Below are 25,979 nucleotides of genomic sequence, written 5' to 3'. Positions count from 1 at the left end.
ATTAAACACTTTTAAATAGACTGCAGCAACGTGCAGCTCTAATACATGTAAATGTGAATGACTGTAGTGGTGCAGATTTAAATCTAAATTTTTAAATTGCTTTAAATCTGATTTGTATTACGGACACTAAATGTTTAGATTACACATTTGCATGCTAAAAATGTCTAAGATGGAGATATTTAGTGCACTCTTACTCATAGTGAGTGCATGACTAGCCATGCTCTTCATTTGGGTGGGTTACACACACACACACACACACACACACACACTCAGTTGAGCCATTGAGCAGGTGATAAGCAGTGTATTTAATTATATGCCATGTTTCCCATTATATCTGTTAGTAAAAGGTCAGACGCCTGCTATAATCATCAAAGCCATTTGCTTTCCAAATCTTTTTGATTATACGAAGCAAATTAGATACTCTGAAGAGAGAATATAGAAAGTCGTTTGGTTCGAAAGGGTCTGTCCAGGATAGAAATAAACGGCAATGACAGCAGATGGCAACCTTGGGGATCTTTACAACGCTCACCCAATAACTGTCTGGATCTAAATATGGATCCCAACGGGAAGGAAGAGCAACCAGCAAATGTGCAAATGTGTATCTGCACTTTCAGAGTATTCCTGAGACCCACTTTCACTGTCTTCTCCCTTTCACTTCCTGTGCTGGCTTGCATTTCCTGTCAACTTGAATGCACTCTTTCGCTCTTATCTGCCTTGTCTGATCACCCTTGACTGAGCTGCTATCTTCTACTCTCAAATTAATGCTTCCCCCATTAAATCTTTCAGAATAAGGACAGTTTGACCTTTAAAGCATCATCAGAACTCAGAGCCACCAGTCCAGATTGTACATTTAGTTTGACAGTTTTTCTAAATTTGAAAAACAGGGATATTGTAGTTTTGAATTTTTTTTATACGTATATGTATATGTGTGCATGTGTGTGTGTATGTATATATATATATATATATGTATATGTATATGTGTGTGTATGTATATGAAGAGTTCATTTGAAAAAAACGATAACTTTATTTTTATTTTCAGAATTCGTTTTTTTATTGCGCATTCCAAGTAATATCAATCAAACTGCAGTTGGGTTGTTTTAAGTAATAATAACTTAAACAAATACAGGTTATTTACAAAATTAAAGTTCATTGAAAGTATGTTTTTTTACATATTAAAAGTTGTTTTATAGCAAAAGCAGATAACTCCACATTTCATGTTTTAGAGTTTAAAAAATCACTAGTTTAATCTTTGTAATCTCCTCAGATGACAATGTAGATGCCTGACAAACGTTGTTATTGTTGTGATCATAGACTGTATTGTAACGCACTGCTTTTGCAAGGCTCCGTGAAAACGTTTCACCTTTTATTTTCCTTTTTCGCCCTGAAGAGATATCACAGGTTCATCAAATTCGTAGAAATTATCCATCCTCGATCACTTTTAGTCAGCTTTGACGAATCTCCTCTGAGCTAGCAAGTCTTTTCAAAGTGAAAGCAGCCTTGTCACCTGACATACAGCGCGCTGATTCGCTAAAATGGACTTATCGGCTTCTGTTCACAAACAACAAGGGTGCTTGTTGGCTTCTGCAATAAAACGTGAACTCGCAATGCCTTGAAAGTGGACAATACTGGCTTTTTTGACAAAACGTGTTTAGGGTTCAGATCGCGCTATATGTGGAGAATAATGCACAGCACTCAGCTAATTTTTTTTTTTTAAAGTAGTTTTTTATCGGTTTTTGCAAATGAGCTCTTCACACACACACACACACATGCCTGATGAGGTTAGAAAACACCTGACAAGAGATCAGAGACCATTCCTTCATCCAGAATCACTCCAGACCCTTTAGATTCCCAGCTCCATGTTGGTGCTTCTTCTCTTCAGTTCACTCATTTTCTACAGGGTTCAGGTCAGAGGACTGGAATGGCCAGCAGAAGCTTGGTTTTGTGCTCAGTGACCCATTTTTGTGTTGTTTTTGAGGTTTGTGTTTGGATTATTATCTGGTTGGAAGATCCAAACATGGCCCATTATAAGATTTCTAACAGTCACTTATTGATTTCTTTATCTGTTGGTATTTGATAGAATCAGTGATGCCATGTGTCTAAACAAGATGTCCAGGACCTCCAGCAGAAATATAGGCCCACAACATCAAAAATACAGCAGTATCATTTTTTAGTTTCATCTGACCATAGAAGCCAGTCCCATTTGAAGTTCCAGTCGTGTCTGATAACTGAATATGCTCGAGTTTGTTTTTGGATGAGCGAGGAGAATTTTTCTTGAAACCCTCCCAAACAACATGTGGTGATGTAGGTGCTGTTTGACAATATTTTTTAAGGTTTTCTGACCCCGAGACTCAACTATTATCGTCAATTCTCCAGCTGTGGTCATTGAAGAGTCTTTAGCCACTCAAACTCTCCTTCTCACCGTGCATTAGGACGATATAGACACACGTCCTCTTCCAGGCAGTTTCGTAACATTTTATGTTGATTGTAAATTCTTAATTATTGCCCTGATGGTGGAAATGGGAATTTTCACTGCTCTAGCTCTTTTCTTAAAGCTGCTTCACTAATTTGTGAAGCTCAATTATCTTTTGCTGCACATCAGAACTATATTCTTTGGTTTTTCTCATTGTGATGGATGATTAAGGGAATTTGGGCTTTGTTTTCCCTCCTATTTATATTTCTGTAAAACAGGAAGCCATGGCTGGATAATTTCATGTTCATAATCACCCTGGAGTGCTCAAAATTGTGAATATGAATGGGAATATACTTCAGAGATATTTTATAAGAATTTCTAGGGGTGCCAATAATTGTGTCCAATGTGTATTTGAGAAAAACATGAAAATGAAAGATCAAAGGAGTCTTGAAATGTACATATACTAATTTTACATATTTTTTTAATTGTTTACATGATTTTCTATATAATTGTTGCAATATTATAAAAAAGATGGATTAAAAAATGAGAAATGTCTTGTAGTATGCAATAGAAAAGTAGGAACAGCAATTAAGTGGTATCATTACATTTTTCAAGTGAAGGCATGTTATAAAATAAGTTTAAATATGACTATATTATATGTAGACAATATATTCTGCATCAAACAACTAAAAATAAAATGAATTTTATATATATATGAATTTTTGCATGCATTGTTAGTATGCGTGGATGCTGATAACACTGTCTTGTAAGTGATTTAGTCAAAGGAAACGTGTTCTGTTTTAGAAACACTTAAGTTTGCATTATCAGCTTGATGAATCACATATCCAGCATGCAGTTCAGAAAGAAATCTGAAGATTTGAGCCTGAATCTTGATGGGGATGTGGTTACAGGGACTTTCTGCACAAGTACTGATTACATAAGCTAAAACAACATGAAATCATCATGGGATACTCTAGAAAGCCTCTACGGACGTCTACAAATGCAGTTATAAGAGGTTTTATAACACAAACTGCCCGTGCCCTAATTTTCACCTTTTTTAGACTTGTTAATTTCTCATCTGCAGATAAACGACAAACATCACCATGTCTTTGACAGTGGAGGACCATTGTGAATATAGGATCCTCATTTAACGCATAATCAGCTTTAGTAATTGGCCTGTTCAAGATTTTCTGTCAGATAATGCGACTGTGTTTGACCCCAGTGATATAATGAATCCCTAGTATCAAGATGGCGGTTGGGTGACGTGGCGTTTAATGGGGTGTTAGTGCTGAAAATGATGATGAGACATCGCACACATCAAGTGGTTTTTCACACTAACCTCATCATATCGCTCTCTCACACACTTTTTGTTCTCTCTTCAGGCACATAACTGCATTTTGTGTTTTTGCTGGTCAGAGTTAAAGGGCATTGTGCGTGGATGCAGTGATGTGAAAGGAGCTTGTATGTTGCTGTGGGCAGTATGTGAACCACTCTGACCCGCAGACCAGAATCTCCTAATAAACAACTACTCATCTTTTTCCTTTTGCTTTTTTCCAGGCCACTCTTTCTTGTTTCCACACTCTGTCATCGCATTTAGCTCTTAAATTATATATTTGTCTGTTTTTCTGGCTTTGCAATTCTTAAAAAGCACATATACTGTATGTAGCATATATGTATGTATTGTTTTTAATGTAATTAGTAAAACATTATAAAAAAGGAACAAATGAAAACTGGCAGTACACAATAGAAAAGTAGGAACAAAAACCCTTTCAGTTGTTAAAATGTTAAGAAAATGTTGTAGTTCTCGATATAAGCCATATTGATTACTATCAGGCTTTTATTTTTATTTTTTATATATATTTTTTTAAAGTATAATGTTTTCAATCTGGAACAACAGAAAGTGATTTTACATGTTAGTAATAATTATAATGTATAGTGTGCAATAAATATGTGAAATATAATAATAAATAAATTATATATATATATATATATATATATATATATATATATATATATATATATATATATATATATATATATATATATATATTATAATAAATTAAAGTTAAAAATTAAATAAATATACATAAACTGAAATTATATATTTACACACACACACAAAATATTTTCTCTATTTTTGTATTTATTTTATTTTTATTATTTAATTTATTTAAATATATATTTAGAGAGGGATAAGTTTGCAGACTGTCCAGCAAACCACCCAGACTTTTGCATGGCCAAGCACCATTCACACATTTTCATAAATCTCTAGTTCTCTGTATCACCACCAGCGGGCTTTGCTTTCAGTCTCCGGAGACGTGGTGTGCTGACAGCTGTGAACCTGTGTTTCAAAGTGTATTAAATATGGGGCAGAAACACACACTCAAGACTGAATCTGCTGGATTAAACTGTCTCTCGGATGTGCCTGTTGCGATATTATTTTTAGATTTTGCATGTACAACTGCGTATGTGTGCCTGGAGTAAAGAGGTGCAGTGTAATATGTTGTTCCTGTATCAAGGTCTTTTAACAAGCATCTTTTTTTCACTCTGAATTTTTTTTTTAATACAAAAATAACACTTTTACCTGATCCAAAAAAAGCTGAAAAGTATTTGCACCTCTCTGCAGTAAAGATGTTTCCTGTAATCTGCACGACGCAGATAACGAGTTTGCTATTTATGATTTTTCTCATTTACCGAAAAATGTTTTCTGTTCTCACAGCTCCTTTAAGAGAAACTTTTATACATTTATAGATCAACTTTGGATTTAATAGTCATATCTCTTCGTATCTTTTTGCCTTCCAGCACTGAAAAGTTCTGCATCCTTTCATGAGCAGAGACGAAGTTTAGAACGAGCTCGGGTAAGTACTTCACAGATTTTAATTGTTTTTGTTTGTTTGTTTTTAATCATCTCTTTGCGAGCCAAAATAAACTCTAACTTTATTTCTCATACTTTACTCTTGTATCTCAGACCGAAGACTACCTGAAGAGAAAGATCCGCAGTCGTCCAGAGAAGTCAGAACTGGTCAGGATGCACATTCTTGAAGGTGAGTATTTTAATAACGCCCCCTGCAGTTCAAACACTGACACAGACCTCATAGAAAGACTATGGCTGCATCCGAAATCGAGTAGGTACGTCTTTGGAATAAGCAATTACTTAGTGACTGTTTAAAAAGTATGTTCTATGTAGTATTAATGTGAGTAGTATGACTGTAATCTGGATGTACTACATTCGTCATGTGACCTACCAGTGTCAGTTGTGTCACTTCACTTCACAAATCCTAGCAGTAAAATGTCCACTGTATGCATATTTCAAAATCTCACCAGAAATGGCGGGGACTTTTTACCTACTGTATAATAAATGCTGTGAATTCAGATGGCTGATTTTGTATGTGTGTTCTTTTTTAAACTGTGTGTATTTCCTGTATACAGAGACGTCAGCAGAGCCGTCTCTACAGGCCAAGCAGCTTCTGCTGAAACGAGCTCGTCTAGCCGACGATCTGAACGATAAAATCTCCCAGCGGCCCGGACTGATGGAGCTTATTCACAAAAACATCCTTCCAGTGCACAGCAGCCTCAAACAAGCCATCATAGGTACTAAATTCAAGCAAGACACATGATATTATACACACCACAGTAAAGATTTCTGCACAGTTTGCTGTTTAATAGGAGTAGTTCCCTTGTGTCAGTACAGTTTCATTAATTGTAATTACTATAATTTTAACTACTATGTATATATTTTATGCCAAATTATATTGAAATGTTTATAATATGGACTAACAATTTTGTTGATAATCTTTTTTATTATAAATATTTTAATTAGTGCTGCCAAACGATTAATCGCGATTAATCGCATCCAAAATAAAAGTTTTTGTTTACATAATATATGCATGTGTGCTGTGTATATTTACTATGTATATATAAATACATACACAAACATGTATCTATTTCAGAAAAATGTTGTTTATATATTAAATATTTATTTATAATATAAATTATATGAATATAAATACAGACATGTAAATACATGTAAATATTTTCAAAATATATACTGTGTGTATTTATATATAAATAATAAATATATAATATAATATACACAGAACACACACATATATTATATCAGAAAAATGTTTTATATATTAAATATATTTATTTATAATATAAATATGAATATAAATACAGACATGTAAATACATGTAAATATTTTCAAAATATATACTGTATGTGTGTGTATTTATATATACATAATAAATATATAATATAATATATTATACACAGAACACACACATATATTATGCAAACAAAAACCTTTATTTTGTATGCAATTAATCGTTTGACAGCACTAATTTAAATTGAGATATTCTGACAGTTTTTTTCCTTTCAATAAATAAATAATATTAACCATAAATAAGTGTCAATTGAATAAGAATAACTATAAATATTAAAGAAAAACAAAAGCACAAGTTTAGTGTTAACTGCCTAAGAAATTAGTTGTTGCTTATTGTCATTATCAACTTTGTTGATTAGTTGTTGCAGTCTTAAATGTATTAGCATTGGCCATTTAAAAAGATAAATCTGCCTAACATTGACTAACATTCGCATTTATATTCCTCTCACTCAACATTTCCTCTGGATCATTCCCTTTTTCCCCTCAATCTACATCCATACACAGGCTCTCCAGTGCTCATTCCAGCGTGTCATTAGTGGTGTGTGCGCATTCATCTTCATATTTATATCCCACCACATTCCTGCAGCAGTGCAGAGGGTGATAATTTAATGCAAAGTTATGGTAATGAGATTGGTGTGCGTCGAACACCAAGTTAAATTAATTAGAGTGGAATTTACATTCGTGTTCATACAGAATACGCCACTCTGTGGCGGCATGAGTCGATTAACCGTGAAGTTTATGCAGCGTCACACAATGCAGCACAGTGAAGGAATGCTGAAAGACGTTTGCACAGAATGGCTTAAACTGTTTTAATCCCTAAATAACCTAATTAAAGAGTTAATGATTATCGGCATAATGTCACGCTCTCAGAACACGCTCAAATTAAATATAAATATCATGCACTGGAGTTTAAAGGTTTTATTATTCAGTCTGGGACAATATTAGTGCAGCGTAAGTGAAATGTGGAAGCAGTGCACTGAAGATCAGAGGTTTCTTTCATGCTGTTTTATTTATTTATTTATCTTTATTTTTTTTTTCTTATTTAAGATTACTGACTATTACTATTGCTACCGCATTTTTTATTTATTCATTCATTCATTTACTCCTTTTATTCGTTCATTCATTCATTCATTTTTTTATTTTTTATTTATTTATTACTTAAGGAAATATTAGAAGTCCCATACAGTATGTTTGAGCTGTGGGCATTAATTATATTTTAATTCATGCAGCTTGTTAAGGAGAGGTGGGCTGTTACTTGACTAATCAAACACCTGGCAGAAAAGAAAGCAAATGCACAATGCATAGTAACATGCTAAAAACCACACAGAATAACTGTGCATCAATATTTCGTCATTGTGGCAGTGAGGTTTGCGTAGGTAAATGTCACTTATGCTTTTTTCAGAAAATGTGAAAATCTTTTATGTTGTATTCTAACCATCTTTTCTTTTTTGTTTTTACACTTTCTCTCCCTCAGAGACAGAGTTTCCAAAAGTAGAAGCGGAGAGCTCTTCGTTTGACGAGGAAAGCAGCGACGCATTCTCACCGGAGCAGACACTTCATCAGGACTCTCCCCTCGGTCAAGGACACTTACCTTCTCCACCTGAGAGACCGGCCAATGAAACAACACCAAAACAGGTGCCATATGTCAATTTGCATACTTAAAAATATTTTTGGGGAAAAACATTAAATGCTAATTTTTAGACCTCAAAGTCATAGAAATGTATTTAATTAATGCTAAATATTTAATTCAGATTAACTTGCCTGTTAAAGATTAGTCTTAAAATGTATTTTAAGGCAGTGCTGACATGCAAATAGTCCATATTGTTATTCTTAACTAACGAAACCATTAGAGGTTTTCATTATTTGAAATAAAGCTTATTAAATTAGTTTAAAATATGTAATAAAATAAAAAGAATTTATATAATATTTATATTTTATTTTTAACTAACTTATTTCAGCCAATGCAACACTTCTAATTTTCATTTAAATTTAAGTACTAAAATGACTAAAACTGAAATAAAAATAAAGCTAAATATAAAATATGGAAAATCAAAAGCATATAAAATTACTAAACCTTAAACTAAAAAATACGAATACATATAATGATAAATCTCTGCATCATTGCACCCTACATTTTTTTCTTCTTGGAATATGCATAATTTATGGTAATAGTTTAATTTTATATCTAAACCAGTTATTATGTATGACTAAGGTAATGAATTTAGCGACATTTTATGTCAGTATAATTTTTGTTAACAAAATTTAAAACTATTAGAAATTTACTTTTTGTTATTTGAAAAATAAATCTTATTAAAAATTAGATTAAGAATATATTTTTCTTCTATTTATATTTTATTTTTATCCAACTTATTTCAGTTAGTTTCCAGTGCATCTCTAATGCATTTCTAATTGCCAATGAATTTCTGATTTAGTATTTAAGAAGTATTAAATGACTAAAAACTTAAGTAAAAACAAAATTAAAAAGAAATATCAAAAGTCAAAAGTACTAAACCGTAAACTAAAATGAAACCTGAAAACATGAAAATAAAAGCTAATTCAAAATATATTAGTAGTATTGATAATTATACAACCTGAATTCCGGAAATGTTGGGACGTTTTTGAAATTTGAATAAAATGAAAACTAAAAGACTTGAAAACTAAAATCACATGAGCCAATATTTTATTCACAATAGAACATAGAGAACATAACAAATGTTTAAACGGAGAAATTTTACACTTTTATCCACTAAATGAGCTCATTTCAAATTTGATGACTGCTACAGGTCTCAAAAAAAGTTGGCACAAAGGCAACAAAGGGCTGAAAAAGCAAGAAATTTTGAAAAGATTCAGCTGGGAGAACATCTAGCAACTAATTAAGTTAATTGACATCAGGTCTGTAACATGATTAGCTATAAAAGGGATGTCTTAGAGAGGCAGAGTTTTTCAGAAGTAAAGATGGGCAGAGGCTCTCCAATCTCTGAAAGAGTGTGTAAAAAGATTAAGAATACTTTAAAAACAACGTTCCTCAACGTCAAATTGCAAAGGCTTTGCAAATCTCATCATCTACAGTCGGACAATGCAAAACCACATACTGCAGCTATTACAACAGCATGGCTTCATAGTAGAAGAGTCTGGGTGCTGAATTGGCCTGCCTGCAGTCCAGATCTTTCACCTATAGAGAACATTTGGTGCATCATTAAACTAAAAATACGTCATAGACGACCACGAACTCTTCTGCAGCTGGAAAGCTATATCAGGCAAGAATGGGACCAAATTCCAACACCAAAACTCCAGAAAATCATAACCTCGAATCCCCGGACGTCTTCAAACTGTTTTGAAAAGAAGAGGAGATGCTACACCATGGTAAACATGCCCACATCCCAACTATTTTGAGACCTGTAGCAGGCATCAAATTTGAAATGAGCTCATTTAATGGATAAGTGTAAAATTTCTCAGTTTAAACATTTGTTATGTTATCTATGTTCTATTGTGAATAAAATATTGGCTCATGTGATTTGAAATTCTTTTAGCTTTCATTTTATTCAAATTTAAAACACGTCCCAACATTTCCGGAATTCGGGTTGTAACAATAAAATACTTGAAACAGTATCAGTGATATGTCAAAAGTATGTACTTTTCCATCACCAGTAACATATATACTTCTAATGCACAGAATGTAAATTGAATGTCTCAAACAGGTGGTCTCAACTTTTAATTAAGCCTGCACAAATCTTGGCAGTTTGAGTAAATCCCCTCTAAGGTTAACAAACTAATAATCTATCATCATCAGAATATCACACTTTGAAGTCTTCGTGTAGCTCGTTGTGCTCAGTCAGCTCTCAAGAGCCCTGAATTATTTTCAGTGCTCCCCATCTTCATTCAGCTCGTTACACATCCACACAGACACATTCACACACACACTTATGCTAACAAGCATGCTTGAAATCGCACTTGATCATCTGCACACATTAATGTTTTGGTCCTGTAGTCGCATTTACACACACATGCCTGTGCTCTCTGAACGCAGTCACACAAACACGATGGAGTTCCTCAAGTTCATATCCTTCTCTGGATTTTTTAGGCCCCGCCCCCTCCTCCTCCTCCTCCTCCACCGCTGCCAAACACAGCTGGCCCCGCCCCTCAGCAGAAACTAACCAATGGAACAACAGGCCACAAGCAAGCTCCTGCACTACAAAAGGTGACAGTTCCTCATTTAACCCAGGACAGCTGGAATTACAGTTTTAAACTCTTGCGCACATGCAATAACGCCACAAGATAAATCCTCTTTCATGCTAATGTCTTTGTCTCTTTTAGGGTGGTAAAGTGGGTAGTGAGCGCCATATTCAGCGCTCTAAGAAGGTGAGAGACAACAAACCAAAAGTGAAGAAGCTGAAGTATCACCAGTATGTTCCTCCAGACCATAAACCCGAGCGTGAGCCTCCACCTCTGCTCGACTCCACCTACGCCAAACTCCTCTATCAACAGCAGCTCTTCCTCCAGCTGCAGATCATCAACCAACAGCAACAAAACTACAACTACCACACCATCCTGCCTGCTCCACCCAAGTAAGAAATGCCTAATAATTGAATTGTAATTCAGTGTTAATTTTCAAGAAAGCATACGAAACGAAGAAATATTTCTTCTTATTATCAGTGTTGAAAACAGTTGTGCTGCCTTATATTTTTGTGGAAACCATGACACATTTTTCCAGGATTCTTTGATAAATAGTTCAAAAGTATAAATATCTTTACTGATACTTACGATCAACTGAATGCATCCTTACTGAATAAAAGTAAATATATATATAAAACAATATATATGAAAAGAACTATTTATCAAAGAATGTATAACACACATACACACACACACACACACACATATATATATATATATATATATATATATATATATATATATATATATATATATGTATATGTATGTGTGTGTATATACAACCAAACTGCTGTTCAAAAGTTTGGGATCAGCAAGATTTTTAATGCTTTTTAAAGAAATGTTCATCAAGACTACATTTAATTAATTAGAAAACCAGTAATATTGTGAAATATTTTTGCAATTTAAAATAACGGTTTTCTGTTTTAATATATATTTTAAAATATAATTTATTCCTGTGTGTCGAAACTGAATTTTCAGCATCATTACTCCAGTCTTCAATGCCATATGGTCCTTCAGAAATCATTCTAATATGCTGATTTATTATCTGCTCTTTTTAACTTTTTATTCATCAAAGAATCCTGAAAAAGTATCAGAGGTTCCAACAAAAATATTAAGCAGCACAGCAGTTTCCAACATTGTTAATAAATCAGCATATTAGAATGATTGATTTCCTCAATAATATGAATGTTGTTGAATGTTCAGTCTGTATCTGCCATGTAATAGCCATTGATGCTGATATGGCTATAAATTTAAATACAATCAACATTTTTTATCTTTTTTTTTTTTTACACTTTATTTAGGCCCCCAGCTGATCAGCAGCCTGCCTCAGCTAATGGCCCGTCACCATCCAAAAATGACACGCCCTCTCAATCAACATCCACTAATCTGACTGGTCAGAATCAGCAGACCACTACAATCGGAGGTGGAATTAAAATGGGACCCCTGCCTCCCAACCTGGATGAGCTGAAGGTTGAATCCCCTACTATGATAATAACTCTTCATTTCATTATTGATCACTGACTGGGAGTCTAATGAACTCCTGTCACATACTGTCATTCTCTTCACTTCCTGCAGGTGGCAGAGCTGAAGCAGGAGTTAAAAGTGCGGGGCTTAACCGTCTCAGGCACCAAAAATGACCTTATTGAGCGGCTGAAGAATTTTCACGAGCAGAACGGTGGCATCAACGCACCAACATCTTCTAAAATCAACACACCACCAGCCCCTGTAATGGGAGGAGTCTCTTCCTCCACCCAATCAGCAGACAGGAGCATGGGGATTGCTACCTTACCATTTGTTGCTACTGCAGAAAGGGGCGGAGCTCAGATGACAGCCCCTCAGATAATGCAGTTTGGCAGCACTAGCTCCTCCCCTCCGGTTTCCCCCGCCCACTCAGAGCGCTCGTCGACTGGAATGAGCCCAGATGAAACCAGCTGTAATGGGGATGCTTTTGGGGAAATGGTAAATGTCTCCAAGTGTGTAAAAAGTGACATTTACAGATAAGCTTACCCTGATTCTGCTGTGGAAGCGACCAGTGAAGCGTTGCACCACAACAGCTAGAGGCTGATGCATGTGTCAAAGCTGCATGTCACCTCTGAGTGTTCACTCACCACAAACCATTCAGATGTGAGCTTGAGGCTACACTCCTGCAACAGTAAAACGTTGCCTACCTCATTTTTAATAAAATCTCTTGGTCTGATAATGGATGATTAAACAATTAGTTTGGACTTCAGGCAATAGTAAAATTAAAATAAAATCCTACTGTAGTTTTGTTGAAAATCTGTTGGTCTAATAATTTATAAAATATTTGAAAATATAGAAAATCTGCTGGTTGCATAATTATAATAAAATATAAAAATATTTAAATCATTATTAATGAAATCAGTTATATCAAAATAATAGTTAGGTTAGATTTTGGCAACAGTAAAATGAAAATAAAATCCTTTATACTTCATGTTTTCAAGGAAAATCCTTTTTAGTACTAATCTGGTGGTTATATAATTGATAACAATATATTAATTTATAGTAGAATTTAAATACATTTAGTTTAAAAATAATATTTTATCTAGACTTCAGCTATATTTGTTTTTAAAGAAAATATGTTAGTCTAAATATTGATAATGATATAATAAGTGTTTTATTAATAAATATAAAAGGAGTTTAATTTAAAATAATTAGGCTCAACTTCATCAAAATAAAAGTAACTATTTTTAATGAAGATCTAATAATTCATAATTTGTTTTATTATCAATGTTTAAAATAATAATAATAATACAATTATATTATTCAGTAATTCTTTACATCTGTGTATGATATGAATATAAAATTGATTGCTATTTATATTTGTTTAAAAATCAATCTATATTAGAATAAAACAAATCATACCAGCTTTGCAGTAATGTTCAGTACATATTTAACAAATAAAATTCACAGCATCAATTATTTCTTTCTTATGTGTATGAAAACCTACATTTTAAATATTTTTTTTATTTTAACATAGTACAGTTGTTTTTAAGTAGCTGTGCAGCAAGTCAGCAATCGAAACGGTGCATCCATCAACTAATTGCACATTGCAGTATATCAGCCGCTTCTAGTGTAGACTGTTGATTTATGTGTGCAATGTAGTTTTGTTGTGCTGTAGCGCTTGTGACACGGTATTCCCAAAGTATGGATTTATTACATTTATATAATTATATACTGTAACTATTTACTCAAAAGAGTTTGGAGTATTCTGAATAGCTCTTAATATTTATGTATTTGCCATTCCTGTTCCTTTCAGGTGACCTCTCCTCTTACCCAGCTCTCCTTGCAACCTTCTCCTCCTCTCCCTTCCACGATCTGCATTAAAGAGGAGCCCGGCAGCCGGACGTCTCCGTCCTCCTGTTGTCTGGTGTCCCAGTCTGCGGCGCCCCCTATAGACAAGGACCAGATGCTGCAGGAGAAGGACCGGCGCATTCAGGAGCTCACACGCATGCTGCTGCAGAAACAGCAGCTGGTCGAATCTCTGCGCTCGCAGCTGAATGGCAAACGTGTGGGCGCGCCGGTCCAAATGAAAGAGGTACTTCCTGGTGTCACTATGGAGGTGATCAGAGCGACCATTAAGGAAGAGGTCATAGAGGTGATTGAAGAGAGCGAGATGGTGACAGAGCCACAGGTGTTCCGGCATGCAGGGCAGACGCAGCAGCAGCAGCAAAGGACAGCGGCTGCAATAGACCTGGAGCAGGACCAGCAGCTCATAATGCAACAGAATCAGCGCAACCTACAGCAACAAATACATCAGAGGAAGAGGAAGACACAAAAACAACAGCACAACCAACAAAAACAAGTCAGTACAATTTCCTTTTTGAGATTAATCGTAAATATTTTTTGTAAAGTACAATTAAAAATATTAGATGAAAAACTTAGAAATGTTGCCTTGACAACTAAAATTTTCACACTAAAATTACTGGAAATAAATCAAAACTAAACAAAAAAAAAATAAATAAATAAATCATAAAAGTCGGCGCCAATAGCCTTGCGGGTAGTGCAAACCCGATTTGAGTATCTTTCTCAATCCCATCCCCTTCTCTCTCTTCCACTTTGCTTCCTGCCAGCTCTGATCTGTCCTATCATAATAAAGGCAAAAATGCAAAAAAATACATCTTAAAAAATAAATCATAAAAAGAGAAAAACTAATAAAAAAGACAAAAGCACATAACAAAATTACAAAAAATTTGAATGGAATATTTTAGAGATATTTCAAAATTAAGTTAAAAATTAAGACACCAGTGAGTTTGCTGTTTTCTGGTGGAATTTTTTAGGCTTTGACTCCCAGGAACATGATAATTTTGATGCCATTTTCCCCAGGAATGTGATTAGGCTGGTTTTGAATGTGATTGAGTTAGTTTTCAGTACCATTTTGACAGAGGTTTTTTTATTTTTATGCAGACCTGGCAACCCTTGTTGACACTGTATTTTCAGAGTACTTTTAAATCATTTCTGAAAATGTTTTACTCTATTTCCCCTGACACACAAGCACTACATCGCAGCCTCCTGGGGTTGTGTTTGTGGCACAGCAGTAACCAGACGTTAGACTTTTATTGTAATGGAAAATCATGGAACATTTCATGTTTTTTTTGCTAACCTTTCTTCTTTTCCATTTTTCCAGCAGTTGCCTCAAGCACTTACCAACCAGCAGTCAAGTCCTGTTTCTTCGTTCCCAGTGGATGTACTGAACTCGAACTCCACCCCCACCATAGTGACCGACAGCAACGGCAACCAGTTCCTGCTAACACTGTCGAATCAAAACACAGAGGCACCAGCCAGAGGCCGCCGCGCCCTGGGCAAAGTAACCAATCAGATTAAACTTGTGCCTCAGTGCTTGGAGATGTCAAAATCTATACAATTATTATGTAGGCCTAATCATTGATGTTTATGTCATTTTCAGAGACTGCAGTCTACACCCACCGTGTTTCCCAACCAATCAGTGACTGAATTCCTTAACAGAAACAACCAATCAGAACAACCCATACAAACCGTCATTTTGAAACAGCCAATCAAAAAGGTTGGTACAAAAACACTTTATTGCTGTTCTTACACATTTGTTTTTTTGTATTTTTTTAATAGTGTGTGAAACAGAATACAATTTGAATATGGAATACATACATGACCTTATTATTTTCTGTAAAAATGTCTTAAATTTTGTCAATCTAATCAAATAATGAAAGGAGAAAAAGATAAGTCTCAGCTGATATTACTTCTAGTTCAATTGCCACATTCATTCTTTTAGCTGTTGATGTTAATTGAGACTCTATGATAGTTAATAGGGAAGGACTTTTGCAGAAAACGGCCATCTTTTCTCCATATAAATTAATGATATGTATAAAGCGACATTACTTATTCCTGACAAGTCATTGAACACGGTTATGAGACTTTTAAACCCACTTATTAAAATGTTAATGACTAATCACTGTCACTGGCTTTGAAATGAGAGTTGCAGGCATGGGCTATTAGCCCATTAACATTGGGACTAATTGAGATGCATGTTTTTACTTTGACAGGCACTAAAGCCAGACCTAAATGTGACAACCAATTACAAAGCATCAAGCTGCACATCCATCTCATCACCAGCCAATATCCAACCGTTCTTCTCTCCAGTGGATTCCATGAACGACACCGAACCCATCCCCTCATCTCCCAACAACAACAACAACGACAACGTAAGTGTTTTGTTTGTGTACGTACTAAAGATCTGTTCCAAAACCTGGTGTGCTAGACATCATTTACATTACTGTGCCTTGCAATGTACGTTGTTTTAAAGAAGTTCAAATGTGAAAAGTATGCGAACCCTTTGGGATAACTGAATTTTTGCATTCAACCGGCTATTCGGTTTAAGTAATTGAGACACAAAATGCTACTATTTAAACGTTTGGGGTCAGTAAGACTTTTTAACGAATTATTAATTTTATTCTTTTATTTGATATTTGTTTAGTCGATAGTGCCAGCTAAAGGTCAATGTCATAAAAAATTCGGATCAGGTTCGATTTTCTGCATTTTCACATCCGTAGCAAGCATTTTGATAGAAAAGGATGACGAATACGAAAAAATGAAAAAACGCATACAAAAATTTCGGACTCAGTGTGCAAGGACCTTAAGACTTTTACACTGATACAAAAGATTTCTGTTTCAAATAAGTGCTACTCTTCTGAACTTTCTATTCATTCAAAGAATCCTGAAAATTAAAAGTTTATTTAAAAAAATTAAGCTGCACAAGTGTTTTCAACATTGATAATAATAAGAAATTTTTTTGAGCCTCAAATAAGAATATTAGAGTGATTTCTGAAGGATCATGTGACAACCTTGTAAACATTCACAGTGCAGACAAGAGAAAAAAAAATGTATTCCCTAGTCTAAAGTCTCCGCGAAAAACTAACCTGGAGTCCATTCAAAAACATTCAGAAATTTGGAGTTTAATCTTCACAAGAAACGCTGCCTGATGTGAAGCATGCCTCGAGCCAAAGAGATCTCAGAACACCTAAGATTAAGAACTGTTGACTGTGTAAAGCTGGAAAGAGTTACAAAAAAGGGTTTTGGAGCAGAGCTTGTGTTTGTGTCAGTACTCTATGTAAAGACTGTCTTGGGGCCAGCAAGAATCTTTTCTAAAACTAAATAACAAAATCTATGTCATACGAGGCAGGAATTCTAATAGGAGTTGTGTCTAGACTGCTATACGGCACAGATTCTGTTAGCGGAGTACGGATTTATAGGTCTGTGATATAAATCTTAAGACCTTTATTGAGACATGCATGTTAACCGTTTTGATAGTTTGGCGTGGTATCACGATCCTTACAATCCTGCTTAATCTGACTCTAAAACCTGTCCTCTTTTTTTAACCACATTACATATTGTTTTATCTCTTTTTTACACCTCTGTTTCTTCCCATCGCGTTCTGTCATTTTATGCTGTCATTTTTCATGTGGAGCACAAAAGGAGTACTTTTATGCAGTTTTTTCATATAGTTCAATGGTGACAATGTCTGTCAATCTCCAAAGACATCAAAAACTTCAAATAAGAACTACAAAAACAGGTCAAACAACTACTACTGTTCAGGAAATCAGACCTTAGGAGACTTGGAATATAGTGTATTAATAATATGGGCTACTTTTATGGTGCATATGTTACGTTTTGGTCGCTAATTACTAATGGGGATGAACTGCATGAAATTCATTGGAATTCATCTGTTAGTGTTCCATGAAAATAATGACAGAACGAAACCTTTAATATGCATCCATATCTGTCTGTCAGGAGGAGATGTGTGTGAGTTTGGACCAGCATGCTTTGCTCTCTCCTTCCACCTTGTGTTCACCCATAGCTCTTTGTCATCAGGTACTGTCTTGTCCTTCATCTCTCTTCCATCTGCTGTTGAATTTCTATTGTTCCCCTGCGAGAATAACTTGTTTTCTTTTCATTTTAATGTTTCTGACCATTCATTTGTTGAAATCCATGATTTGTCACCACTTGGGGCTGATTTAGGATTTGTTTTCCCATTTCATTTGAGTGATTTCATGGATTTCGGGGAGTAGATCCAAGATCTGATTATTGAACGAGATCCCAGTATCTAATGATGTTGATGTTCTTGCAGGAGAATGGCTGCCATCAGCAGGTTGACGACCTGTTTGACATCCTAATTCAGCGTGGAGGTGATTTCTTTTGATGATTTTTAATATTTGTTGTCATTTAAAGCAAGTTAGATGAGAGAAGCGTATAGCTGCTCACACTCTTTGTTTCCTGCATCCTACAGAAATCTCTGAGAATTTCAAAGCTGCACCTGATCCTGTTCTCGAAAGGCTTCGGCCGAACACGCCCCTTTCCTCAAGCTCCTCCCCTCTCAGTCTTTCCCGTCCTCCTGATATGCCCCTCAAAACTTTAATTTTAGAGCCTCAGCCTCCTTCAATTAAGATCCACAGCAACTGTAACACAGGAGGTGGGCGTCTTGAAGATTTCCTGGAAAGCACTACTGGCAAGCCTTTGCTGGGAGTGGAGCCAGGAGGACCGACGACGCTAATTGTTGACCTCCACAACCAAATGCTCAGCACACCGAGTATCCTAGATCACCCACGTTCCCCAATGGATACATGTGACATGAGTTTTTCAAGTCACTCGCCTTCAGATTTGATAGACTCCGCCCCCGATCCCATGGATTGGCTGGAGCTTGGAATGGGCGGGACTGGAGGGGATGGGCCTGGGATGGTTCATATGAATGGACACAACTCCTCTAGCTTATTTTCCACAGACTTTCTGGACACTTCTGATATGAATTGGTCCAGCTTATAGCTCATGGGATATCGCAGACTGCAATATTTTTGGAAGGGCCTATTGTGGATTAGCTTCCTTCACATAGTACAGTTTATATTTGTTTCCATCGGTGACTTTTCCCGTTTGGATTCAAGTATGGATTTTCAAAATACTAACTTAAATTGGATTATGTTACATATTGACAGACTTTATCCTTCACCTTTGCTTGCTCACACCCCTGATAACACACATGTCACAGAGCAGTCTACATATAGTTTTTATCTGGGTGTCATTTGCTCATCTGAAACACATTGCTTAAACCATTTAAATTTGAAAATTAGAACAAGATATTTTTGTGTTTTTATCATTTATAATATGTGAATTGCTCATATCAATGACACTTAAAAAGAGATGCTTTCTAGATGATGGAGTTTTTCAAACGTCTCGGAAATATCCATACGTACAAGCAATATAACCTGATTTTGCATCAGTTTTAGCAAATTAATTCACTAAGTGCAGCTTTTGAGTTTAATTCACCTTTAAATTTGATTATGCGGCATCAAAGGAATCATTTGATTTTACCTGCTTTACCAAATATAGCTGGTAGACTTATGCATAACTTAATAGCTTTGAAATATACACCTGGATTTTACTATTTATAGCACTGAACCAATGTTGCTAAAATTTTGTAGCATAAGCCAACAGATTTTGTAACATTTTCTGAGCATTGACATTCATATGTTACCATAAGCGTATCAATATTAATAAAGATAATAACAACAACAACAACCATAATAATAGTACTAATAATTTGTTATTATTATTATTGATCATTAGTACTTAACACTGTTTAAATTCAATTAGATCTTTGTTAAACAAGAAACTCTCAACAGGTACATGTATCCACAGCTACTAATGTTCAACATTTTGTAGATGTGCCAAAAATATTATATTATGGCTATATAGCCTGTAAGCTATTCAATGTTTAATTAATACAACAACTGGACTATGCTACTTTAGCTATTTTGTTTTTTTTTCATTATGGAAAGAAAAGCCATTCAAACCTTGTTTTTGTTAGCATTTGCTAGCGTTGCAACCTGATGAGAGCTGCCAGATGAAGTTTTAATTGCGTAGTTAATTGCTATGTTAATAGTGCAAGATTAAACAATTCCCAGAGTGCTTGACAGTTAAGAGTATGACTCTGAACTAATAGCCTTGTGTTACTCCTCATCCTTGCAGGGTTTACATTACCAATCTTAACCAAAGTACAGTATGAGACTCATTTTTATCACATTTTAGCAAGCTTAAAAGAGGTATTACTGCTTCATATTTGTTAGTTCCAGTAAATATTTTGATCTAACTGTGCATGCTATATACTGTATAAGACATGGCAAGTTCTGGGAAATTACTTTATTACATTTATGTTTTAATTTAATGTTCTTAAAAATCAAACATGCCTGTACCGTTCAAAAATATTTTGTCCATTGAGCTGAATGGGGATTGTTAAACATTTTACTGTATATATTCTGCATTGTATATGAACTCAAATGTTGTATATGCCTATCACAGTACACAGCGTACTGTATGTTCTGCACTGTATTTTATCAATACTTCTGTCTGTAGGCTGAAGTTTCGATAAAGGAATATGAGCCTATAAGAGATCATGAATATTTCTAAGATGATCTGAATGTATAGATTTTAGTGTATAAAAGATTATAAGATATACACAAGACATAATCACAATTAATCAATAAGGAACATTCAAATTTCAAGGACCCTCAAACACATTTGTATATTATTACTGTTACTTTCCTTATGCGTTGCTTTAATGTGCTTTTTATTTCCCAGTGCTTCTGCATATTGTACATGAGCTCAGGAATGAATTGTGTTGTTTGTTTGTTTGTGTGTGTGTGTGTGTGTGTGTGTGTTTTGGTATATATGTGACGTCATTTGGGGGAACAGCATTACTGTCCGCAGTATTCACGCTCTCCATCTGTTTGAATTTGCACTCGCAGAGTTTTGGCTGGTACTTCTTGTGGCCCAAATTGAGCTTCATATCCACATGATCTCCAGTCCACCTGCTGTATGTTGGAGAATCAAACTCCTCAATGCTTCGTTGGCTGAATGTATTCATTTGTGGGGCTTCAGAGCCTCTCAGGGCTTATCGTCTTTAAGACTTTTTTATTTTTGGAAAATAAATTAAATGTTACAAATAAAAATAAATGTTCTGTGTGCTTTCCAGAGTGGAAATGTGGAAATGTTTTGGTTGAAAAAAAAAAAAAGTGTGGGTTAGAATGGTTGACTAGTGCTTGGTATCATATATTCTTACAAACATGTCTGATAGACATAACCTAGTGTATTTATAGTGGGCTTCCTTATAGGGACAGTTCACCCAAAATTAGCAAGTGAATAATGATTACATTTTAGAACATATTTTATAGTTTCTGAAATACTTCAAATGTTTACGGCATAAGTCACATGGACAACTTTTATTGTGACTTTCATTAATATTTGTATAACATTAACATTTCTTTTTAAGGTCACTTGGAAGAAAGTAAGTCATCAGGTTTGGAACATCACATGGGTGAACCATGACTTGAGGGGCTTTTGCACCAGAGGAACCTTTTCATAGTTCCTAGAACTAGACTAAGTTCCCTCTTTTTGGTGTGTTTGTACCACAGGAACTAGGAACATGGCCTATTTAGTTCTAGGAACTGATTTTTGGGGAATTAAATTAGCTCCTATACTTCAAAGTAGGGTCTAAAAGAGTCTATAGGAACTACCAGTGACGTAAGCGTAAGGTGATTGGACAAATGGGTGCGAAACACTGGCTACCTGGCATTTTTAAAAAGCTGTGTAAAAATATTTACTCCACGAACATGGAAAACAGCGACAATGGAATTTACCTGTTGTATGCAGTGTTTTGTTCTTTTCTCAACACTGCAAGTTGTCATAGGAGATTTAGTCAAATTTTCATGGGCTTTCGCATAAAGTGTGCGTTTACATTCCAAACGGGATATATTGCCCTCCGAAGGGCACTTCGGAGTGAAAACAATCATGGCTGCCATATTGAAGGGTCGTGCCAAACCGAAGTGCTCAAAACTGGCCACTTCAAAGGGCCCTTCGGAATGAAGGATTTTGAAGGGTACAACTGATGGACTCTTCGAGCTCCCATGATCCTTTGCGCAGATTCTTTCCATGATGACGGCGCCTCCATGTGGGCACAGGATGTTGACGCAGAAGGGCACTTCAAGAAACAGTTGTTTGGTCCCCTACACCCTTCAACATTTCAAAGCTCTCACTCCGGAGGGTGAACCCTTTGAAGGGATTAGGGCATAGGGATGAGCTCTTCCGAATGGAACGCAGGGTAACTGTTATCACCAGTACCGCCGCTCCCTATACGCAGAGTACGCAGTTTGCGTAGAGCACCATCTCCCAGGGGGGCACATCCCTGTTGCTCAAAAAAACAACTTTCGTTCTATATTAATATTAAAATTAACATATACATAAATAAAAATATAAACATGAACATACATATATCATTATAAAAAAATGCATTTTACGTTGAACACAGTAGATGTGGCGCACCAGGCACCCACTCGCACCTCGTGTTTGCGGCTGAATGCAAATGATCATACAGTAATTGATGGACAACTATACCTGTGAGCAATCACAATCTGGCGCCAAGAAAAGAAAAAGATGAAGTTTGTGCATCACTTTCAGGTACATTCAGTAGTACACTATAATACACTATAGTACACAAAACGGTGCAAAATATTTTTTAAACGGAAACGGTGGTGTGTCGAACCACAGATTGTCTTAATATAGGGAGATGAGAGGGTCTGTATTACAGACTATTGGAGAAAGCGTAACGGCTAACTCGGATCACGTGTGCCTTAATAACCAATCACGTTGTAGTCTCGACATCATTGAATTTCAGTCAGAGTTGTGCGACACTCAATCGCCATTTACGGATCCCATAGGAATGAATGGGAAGTGCCGTAAGCTGAATCACACCAGTCGCAAAAAGTCTGTGACTTCTCTTATAAAACACCATTTTTTTTTTCGTGGTAAACTCTAAAAATAGTTCAATACATAAGTATTGTTTAGTGTAAAACATTTTGAAGATTAGCGGATAGGCTGTTGATTCATTAAACGATAAGCTGTTTTCTCTAAAAAGCTGTTTATGCAGCGTAGTGAAGCCTCTCCTCCATTGACATCCATTAAAAAAAAAGGGCCTCTGGTCTCCTTTCCCACGTACTGCCAGACCGGAAGCGTTAGCTTTAGCCGTTACACTTTTTTGGCTAATGGTTGCAGGCTTGCCTTCTAGTGGCTTTGGTTGAACACCTTGTTCTGATGGCACAAGTGTTGCTACTGGCAGCTGAGAAGGCCAATCTTTGTGTTCTTTTTGAAGAATTTTATGAAATCGGTATGAATACATGTTTAATACTGCAAAATATGCTCGACAAACATGTCTTCTAATATCTTCAATTGTTGCGTATACCCAGCTGCAGTGGACACATTTGTAAACGACTTTACCTGGACCCATTGTGCGAACGGTCTCTTAAATGAATGTGCCCCTGGTACATTCCTGTGAAACTTTTTTGGCTGTTGTAATATATTCTATGAGTTTCCATGTTCCCTTACGAAAATTACTTACTATTCAATAAAATTCTAGTGCATTTAATCTATTAAATAACAGCAGAGTGAGCGAGTTTTGGATATAAGATTAAATTTATTTTAGTGAATAAAGTACCACATGTCAGCTATCGTTTTGTTAGGATTGGTACACAAAATGTTATTTTATCCTTGCTTCTAGAAAATCCTCAATCTATATGCTTTCTAAGAGCTTCTTGTGGCTGTAAACATTTCATTTTAACGTGGCTTTAAGCACTATGCATCGTTAAAGTTTCACTTTCACCGCGACTAAGCCAGTAAATGTGGTGTTTACATGGAATAATCATACGAGTTTACCTTATGGTACGAGAATCACGTATCAGTAAGCGATAAAACGAGCATCTTCCATCTGAAGGCATGTGTTGCATTTTGGGGCAAAGCAAAAAAACATTGTCAAACAACAATATAAAATGCGGTAAACTATTAATTGGTTATTCTACAATTAATTGTACTACAAATTATACACTACGATTGGAAAATACTGTATATTGATGTGATGACAACACAACTGTGATGACGTTGAATGTCTCCGACAGCGCCTGTAGTCCCATTTAGCAACTTGTTAGCAACCATCCTTTTTAAGAAGCGTAACAGTTTAAAAAAATCACAAGTGGGGTGTGACTGGTGTGTTTTATGTCGTAGAATAAAATGTGAAAGTATCTTGAGCTTGTGTGAACCACGGACATTATTTAAGGGATTTAACCAAAATCCCATTAAAAAAACCTGGGACGATGGAGCCGGAAGTGCTAAAATGCACTCGCTTCGGGGTTTTCCCCCACTCTATGCGTATGCGCAGTCATAAGGGCATTGGAGCTACGCATGCGCATTGGCTGGTCTAGACTGAACAATACACTTTTAAAATGCTATTTGAGAATAAGAAACAACATTCATGGGGCAGATTTTGTTGCTGATTTGAAATATGTAATTTAATTGCGACTTCAGCGAGCAGTTTTTGAGATTTCAGGATTCTCCCATTCATTTCGATAGGACTTGGTCTCATTTGAGCTGCCTGGAGGTGTTGCATATATGGCTTCCGAATGAACAGACTTTCTTTGAAAGGGACTTTGACCGGTTGTTGACGTTTGTAAATGCCATGAATAATGATGTCGCTGTCTGCCGTTTCTGAGTTCCTGTTGCCGGTGCGAATGCAATTAGGAAAATGGCCCGAGGGGGAAATTGGTTCTGCTGAGTTCCTAGAACTACGTGGTGTGAAAGTCTCTTTTGAGATAAAAAAATAAATAAAATGCTATCTATGGTTCCACGAAGATCTGTTAACATCCATGGAACATTTTCATTGAAATAAAGATTCTTCACAGTGGAAAAGTTCTTCAAATTTACAAAATGTTCTAACTGTTCTCTGAAAGGTTCTTTGGGGAACCAAAAAATGGTTCTTCTGTGGCATTGCTGTGAAGACTCTATTGAAACCTTTATTATTAAGAATGTAGTCAAGTTTTGTACATCCATGCTAAGCATTTTTGCATAGTATGCACATTTTTTGTACATATTGTTCCTATAAGACCCTGTGAATTCTGATTATGCAACAGGAGGCTTCACGATGCAATGTATTTGTTTTTAAACCAGACATGATTCAATCAACTTTTTTTTCTCATTTTATACTATATAAAACAAAAATTATTTACATAATTTATTATTTAATTGATTTCATTGTTTTTATCAGGGGTGAGTGTGAAAACAGACTCTCAACTGCAAGAATTACTTGATTTTACCCATGTTCAATGAACCTTGCTTCCAGGCAGCTGGTTAGATTAGATGGCTTGTGCGTGATAATAAATTCATAACTTTCCTCTGGCAAGATCGGTGTAATGCACCTCCCCTGTCCGCAAAATACTAATTCACACACACCCCGGCGTTGCATGCAAACCCTACCTCACCCCTTGATGAACCCATTAGAGGGTATCTTGACCTTAGGAAGAGCGATTGTAGAGAATAAATCACTGCACGTCTGTTGCGTCGTTTGACTGCAGTCTTCCAGGGCTCTCCGATTCTAACGGAACAGTCTGTTCCCTTGTTCCCCACCCTCCTTGATGACATCATTGCTCCTGTCCCGTGTGTTTTCCTCCTGGCTGAGTGTTTCAGTGTCCATTCATCACATTGTTTAATCAATTTACCGAGATGCAGAAATCTATCAGCTGTAATGGACTGCTGACCCAACCTCTTTCCCAGACAGCCCCTCTCTTAACGACCCGAATTAATTAAATAATGGCTCGTGCAGACGGAAGAGCTTGTCATTGTATTGCTCAATTGATAGAGCATCATATGTAA

General features: G+C 35.7%; 1 protein-coding gene across 5 annotated transcripts in view; it reads left to right on the top strand.

Moving 5' to 3' along the window:
* mrtfaa (myocardin related transcription factor Aa) overlaps nucleotides 1–20,981 on the top strand; it is a 50,348-nt gene extending 29,367 nt beyond the window's left edge. For 3 of the 5 annotated variants that reach the window (XM_058771021.1, XM_058771023.1, XM_058771025.1), the window contains 15 exons: nucleotides 5,213–5,268; nucleotides 5,379–5,454; nucleotides 5,840–6,001; nucleotides 8,050–8,210; nucleotides 10,657–10,773; nucleotides 10,890–11,140; nucleotides 12,050–12,218; nucleotides 12,324–12,707; nucleotides 14,026–14,571; nucleotides 15,394–15,573; nucleotides 15,673–15,789; nucleotides 16,286–16,444; nucleotides 18,030–18,110; nucleotides 18,367–18,424; nucleotides 18,526–20,981. In XM_058771021.1, coding sequence (XP_058627004.1) covers nucleotides 5,213–5,268; nucleotides 5,379–5,454; nucleotides 5,840–6,001; nucleotides 8,050–8,210; nucleotides 10,657–10,773; nucleotides 10,890–11,140; nucleotides 12,050–12,218; nucleotides 12,324–12,707; nucleotides 14,026–14,571; nucleotides 15,394–15,573; nucleotides 15,673–15,789; nucleotides 16,286–16,444; nucleotides 18,030–18,110; nucleotides 18,367–18,424; nucleotides 18,526–19,058 — 3,050 coding nt within the window. In that variant the 3' untranslated portion in view covers nucleotides 19,059–20,981. The remainder of the gene's footprint in view (nucleotides 1–5,212; nucleotides 5,269–5,378; nucleotides 5,455–5,839; nucleotides 6,002–8,049; nucleotides 8,211–10,656; nucleotides 10,774–10,889; nucleotides 11,141–12,049; nucleotides 12,219–12,323; nucleotides 12,708–14,025; nucleotides 14,572–15,393; nucleotides 15,574–15,672; nucleotides 15,790–16,285; nucleotides 16,445–18,029; nucleotides 18,111–18,366; nucleotides 18,425–18,525) is intronic. The other 2 variants (XM_058771022.1, XM_058771024.1) reach the window with 2 other exon arrangements.
* Nucleotides 20,982–25,979: the final 4,998 nt, after the last annotated feature.

The sequence above is a fragment of the Onychostoma macrolepis genome, chromosome 03, assembly GCF_012432095.1.
Source record: "Onychostoma macrolepis isolate SWU-2019 chromosome 03, ASM1243209v1, whole genome shotgun sequence".
Taxonomy (NCBI): domain Eukaryota; kingdom Metazoa; phylum Chordata; class Actinopteri; order Cypriniformes; family Cyprinidae; genus Onychostoma; species Onychostoma macrolepis.
Note: the sequence above shows the minus strand (reverse complement) of the source record. Positions and strands in the feature narration are given on the sequence as shown.